General features: G+C 35.6%; 1 protein-coding gene across 3 annotated transcripts in view; it reads left to right on the forward strand.

Annotated features, from left to right (window-relative positions):
* Positions 1 to 5,396, forward strand: part of COG6 (component of oligomeric golgi complex 6) — a 73,595-nt gene extending 68,199 nt beyond the window's left edge. For all 3 annotated transcript variants that reach the window (XM_026859541.1, XM_026859549.1, XM_026859557.1), the window contains one exon: positions 2,878 to 5,396. In XM_026859541.1, the coding sequence (XP_026715342.1) occupies positions 2,878 to 3,025 (148 nt within the window). In that variant the 3' untranslated portion in view covers positions 3,026 to 5,396. The remainder of the gene's footprint in view (positions 1 to 2,877) is intronic.
* The last annotated feature ends 604 nt before the right edge of the window (positions 5,397 to 6,000 follow it).

The following is a 6,000-nucleotide window of genomic DNA, read 5'->3' on the forward strand; positions in this document are numbered from 1 at the left end:
ATATTTTATGTAATGCAATAATATTTGGAGTCTCGTTCCTAGTACCTGTCCTCAGCAAGATTGTATTACAGCAACTTGCAATTAAAACATTACCTATGTCAAGGGAAAAACAATAATTGTTGTGAATTTAATAGAATAAAATAGTTCAGTTATAAGGGACCTAAAATGGTCTGCTAGTCCAGCTGCCAGGTTCTGCTGTGGTATTGCTCATGTCCTCCTCATCCAAAGACTTGCCGTTTCATGCCATATACCTGGTGCATAGTTTGGCATGAGGGATGCTGGTGCTTTTCCATAGTTCGCTTGGTCTCTCTGGTAGTGTTACCATTCCCATAGCTCAGCCAACAAGAGCTCTCCCTATTGTGTGAGAGCTGTTCTGCTTCTATACAGATCAAACCAGGGTAGCTTGAGCAGTAATGTCTGTGAAGCACTGAGACTTCTGCTTCTAAGTGTTAAGCTATTATACCTGTATTTTAGCTCTAGGTACTTTTTTTAAATGTAGGTCTATTTAAAAATCATAATAATAGTAAATGTATTTTGAAAGCCTCAATTTTTCACTACTAACACAGAAGCAATTTTTCAGAGGTAGACTTTATGCTACCATAAAGACTCAGGCATAGTGAAATTACCTTGACTTAGTCATTTTTTCTGTCACATGAACCAAGATAAGCTGGTCATGTATGCAGTCTTAACCTTATCCCAGTGATTAGCTTTTTAAACCTCTCTTAGTGCAATTTAAGCCAAATTCATGTTATCTTGCAACAGTGGGCAGCTGAGAGGTGAGCCTGTGTGAGGATGATTGTTATAGCTCCTACAGCTCAGCTAACATGCAGGAGCTTATTAACCTGTTGTAACTCAGTGCTATAGGTCAGATTCTGCTCTGAATTAAAACAAAACAGAAAAAAAATGTCTGTTAGCCCTTTAGCCTTCAAACATGCAACTTTAAACACAAACAATCCTTCTGAAGTTAAGATACCTATTTACAGAGATGCATGCTTGTGGAATCAGGGTCTTAATAGTCAATATTTCTGTAGTAAATGAGCCTTCAATATTCAAGCAAAACACTTAACCAATACTATAATTTTAATCTCTGACTATAGTAGTTGAAATTTTCAAGTTAGTTTTACGGGGGTCAGTTTTGAAGACATCTTCCTTGAAATCACGTAATTGTGATTGATCCACTGTTCCAGTGGTTGAGCTGGAACCCAAGAGTTCTTTGGTTCTCAAAATCAGACCACATGCTTTTCATGAGGGACCAGTGCGTTACATACTCACTGACAATATCATTTAAGCTTTACAACTGTGAAGAACATTCCTTCCAACATTTGCCAGTGCATGCTCTTGTCTTTCAAACTCCTTTGCTCATTTTCAAAGTTTTAAGCTATTTATTTATATGTTGTTGGTCTCGAAAAGCTCTTTTCATTTGGATCACAGAAACTGAATGCTGGCATTACTATTTTTAGAAAGTGCTGCCATTTGTGTTAGTGATAAAATGTATCATGTTGTTATGGCAACTGAAATCCTAATGTACTGATTAATGACACACATTATGTGATGGAAAGACTTATTTGATGCTGTTTAATCCTCGGGAATATTTTAACGAACTTTTAAATATTATTTGGTGCAACACAGTTAATTTTATACAAATTCTGTGTGCAGTGCTTTCTTAAAGAGATTGTCATGTTACAGCACCTTAGTGATGCTAGACTGTTCAGAGGCAGTTGTTTCACCTGAACACCTTGAATACATTTCCTTTGCAGTAGTGTTTCTAAATTTGCCAGTCTGTTTTTCAGATGTGTTAATAATCTAGTGATACTGGCAGTTGATCCTGTATATTGAAAAACTGGATACTTTACATCAGAATAAAATGCAGGGTTTGTCTCTTAATCTTCTTTCCATTGGCTTCCATTTTTTAATATTATCTGAAGAGACAAAGTTCTACACACTTGGTCTTTGAGATTTCTTAAACTTGTCAGTTCCCAATAGCTGGTAAATTCACCCCTGATATTCATGGATGTGGTTTTGTTGTCTTTATTCCTTTGCTGCATATTACAGCAGGGCTGAATCTGGATTCATGGTTACCTTGGTTTCCTCAGCTTCTCCTGGTGTTCCACTTCCATGGGTTTGGCTGTAAAATAGTTGTAACTACTATTTCTGATAGATAAAAATGCATGTAAAACTGTAAGCACATCACCATGGTGATTAAAGTAAACTGATTCAGTGGTCAATGTAAAATAAAAATATTAGTTTGTCTTAAAAAAATATTAAACTTTCCAGTTAAATTGAGCATCCAGTCTCTGTGCATTGTTACTCATTTAGATCCAGAAAAATAACAGGATACAGACTGGATAACATTGTTGGTAAAAGGTTGTAGCAAGTTTAAATCTCTAACCACTATCACTTTCAGCTCTTCCTTTTTGACCGATTATGGAATCAGGTGTTTGTCAAGATAAGGCAAGTAGAATGTATTTGCTGGTAGATGGAAAAAAAAGTGTGTATTTACAAAGGACAGCAAGAAGCCACAGGAGGTAGAAAGTAGATCACTAAGTTTATCAGTCTTTTAAAAGACGCAGAGGAGTACAGGTGATAAACTAATTTACGCAAATTAAATCCTTCTACTATTTTTTTCATGACTGCAGACATAGAGAAGCTAATTTATTGAATATCAGGATCATATATGTGAGTTTATGTATGATACAAAGGGATGAAAAAGCCACCTTTTGTTTTGAAATGTTAAGCTATTTTCACAGTTGAAGTGCTTTTTAATCTGACACTGATTTTTTTAATATGTACTTTTAGCATATATCTTTAATTCCTTGTATGAAGTGCAGTTATATTTCATACAGTTTGCAAATTATCTTTTTGTTCTGTTTTTTTTAGAGAGCAGATAATAAAACAGTCAACAGAACTGGTCTGCAGAGCTTACAGTGAGTTATATGCAGCTGTGATGAATCCTTCAAATGAATATAAGGATCCAGAAACCATACTACACAGATCTCCTCATCAGGTGCAGGCACTCCTTTCATAGTCTTGCTTCCCCCAGATTTATCAGAATCCATAATTCTGTATTTATTGAGTATTTGCATTGAGTTATTTTTCTGGTTTGAATTCTGATGTGTAACTGTGTAGTTAAAATATGTAGGAATGCGATTTTGTTTAATCTGCTTGGCAGGTCTAGTCTTTCCTGTGTCTTTGAATACCTTCTATAGGTCAGAAAATAGAATATAGATTAAAAATTATTTTAATGTATTCCTCTAATGGAAATGGACCTTGACAATATACAATCTCTTCAAAAAAGGAGAAAGAAGCTTTTTTTGTTGCTGTACATAATCCTTTCAACTAGAGACTGAACCAGTGTCTCTTAGGACCTTACCAATATTTTTATTTGCTCTTTTTCCTGTTCTTCCACTCCTTTTCTCAGCCTATCATCAGTAAATGCTGATAACTGTAATTTTAATAGAACTGATATACTTTGATGTCTCAAGTCCATCACTTCTACAGTTCATAAATGATTTCAGAATATTTGATGCTGTTTTTCAAATCCTGTTGATTAAATCTTTGGGGCAAAATTTGTCTGTTTTTTTGGCATCCATTATTGTCGCTAGTTCTGGTATTTTCTGTAAAAAAAAAAAAAAGCGCGCAATATTTGATCTACGTGCATGTATATAACATAGAACAATGCTTTAAGTTATTTGTATCATTTTGTTTTATTGGAAGGATTTTGTTTTAGCCCAATTGTTCTGTAGGAATCTTTGTATCAGTTGAAACTTGCAGATCTCTCAAGACTGGGACCAATAACAGTGTAGGTTAGGAAAATGGTTTGCACAGCAGTATTGCCATTCCTCCTTCACATGTACATGGTTTTAGTTTTGTTTTTTTTTAATACAGAAAAAGTCCATCTGCTGTGGTACAAGCACTTATTCAGTTAATAATCCACCAAGAGATTTTCATGGTTTATATGTCTGCAGTGGTGCTCCTAAATATTGTAGTTAAGTTCACTGGTAGCAGCCACAGGTTGTTCTGCAAATTATGTGGAAGAGGTGGGTGTGTACTTGTTCTCAGCTGATGTGTAGAAAGCCATGAGTGAAGGTTTCATTTATTTCCTCCTTTGGTGCAAAGCTGAACCTGCTCTGTGTAGAAACCTTAATTATATAGAGAGTTACAATTTAGTGGACCTTTGCTTCCAGTAAAAGAGGAAAACAGATAAGTAGGATACACTGGTTCTCTGTTGGACCTTATGATAATTTTCCTTCAACGTATTCTTTTAGGAAAACCTTGTTATAGGGAAACCTTCAGGAAACAAAGTTAGTAAACAGAATTTGGGGTGTTTTAGAGTTAGTTTTTTTGTTTGCTGCTTTTTTTTTAAGGATAATTTAAGTTGTTTTGTTGGAAGCATTTAACTTTTTTTTTTCCCTCTGTTGTTTTATGGGTGCCACAGAGTTATTACAGTTGCCTCAGTTTACACTCATCTTATGATGTGGCTTATTTATATACATGAAGGGGGAGATGAGCAGTCATTCATATTGAATAATTTACATATTTTATTTTTATCAGTAATAACATTCCCCATATAAAATATATACTTTGTGGCAGCCAAGTCTGTAGTGTAGTGTATACTTGCAAAAGAGCAAAAAATAGAAAAGAGCAACAGCAATACATTTTAGTCTCTCGGAAAACTCATTGCAAAAGATATATCCAGTGTGCTCAGAAATCAGCTTTCTTGGTAATACCACACTAAAGCAATAGCTCGTTTTCCAAATGGGCATAATTTGTTGGTATAATAGAAAAAGATTTGAAAGTGTCCCTGGAATTCTTGGATCAGGCACAAATTCTTCTGTCTATGTAAATGTTAGATTTATTCTGTTTAAAAACTAGACCTGTAAGACAAAAATTTCTAGAAACTTAGAAAAGCTCTAATGGAAAATTATGCTCTTTTATTAGGTTAGGCACTTTAAATTACTTAGATTTTGCATTACTGTAGTATATATTCAGAAGGCTGTTCGTTGTTGTTTAATAATGTTAATATTGCTTAATATGCCTATAATTATTATCTAATATGTGAAAATTACATCAATTGTGAAAGGATTATAAATTATCTTGTTACTAGATTAACATACTCATAAGAGTGAACTTTTTCCTGAAATTACAGTCAACCTCAGTCTCCAATAATCAGTCAGTAGTTTGCATGAGGATTAGTAAGAGGTTGCTTCCTATCTTTGAGTCTCTCCATGTAGAGACTTATCCATGATTTCATCTTCTGTTAATAAAAATGTGAAAGCTGTAAAAGTTGTGACTTTAAAAATTTGAAGTCAGTCACTAATTTCGGTCTGTGCAATTAAAGTAAATGTCAAAGGGTCACAAATGAGAAAGGACGTCAATAAAAGCATTTGATTTACTGACTTCTGTCTTCCATGTTGTTATTTCCTCTTGCTTGCCCTCCTAAGAGGAGGAAGGAAAAGGTGATTAGTTTTTGACCTGCCTTTCCTAGCTTGGCATTTTTGACCCTTTTATTTTACAAATTCCCAGGATTTCCACACCAGGAATCATGAAACTGCAGTCCTCTAATTGGTCAGTTAGGTGGATGACCCGTAAGTGTCGCAGTAAATGGCATTGTTCTGGGTGTCAGCACTGGGTCCATATTCAGAAGGGTTACTGCAGGTCTGACTCGAGCATCACAATGCATGAAGAGAGGCTCCCCTGGCAGGGCTGAGTTAGTCACCACTTCTGCTGTTGGTCCTTAAACACTTTATATGGAGGGGCATGCCTTCAGAGAGCCAGTCCCTTACTCTGTGCTGGGCAGGAGCATGCTTGGAAAAACTGGATAAAGAGGAGTGTTTGAATACTGCCCATAGTAGGCAGCACTGCCAGCATTTGACACTCTGACAACCCAGTTCTGAGAACAGATGCGTAAAAGGCCTTTTTTTGCATCGTTCTCTGATGCAGAGAGCACTTTCGTGGGAAGTGGGAGATCTGGGGTTTGGGCCAAAGGAGTTTGGAATTGAC

Source organism: Athene cunicularia, assembly GCF_003259725.1.
Source record: "Athene cunicularia isolate RWA chromosome 1 unlocalized genomic scaffold, athCun1 chr1_part1, whole genome shotgun sequence".
Classification (NCBI taxonomy): domain Eukaryota; kingdom Metazoa; phylum Chordata; class Aves; order Strigiformes; family Strigidae; genus Athene; species Athene cunicularia.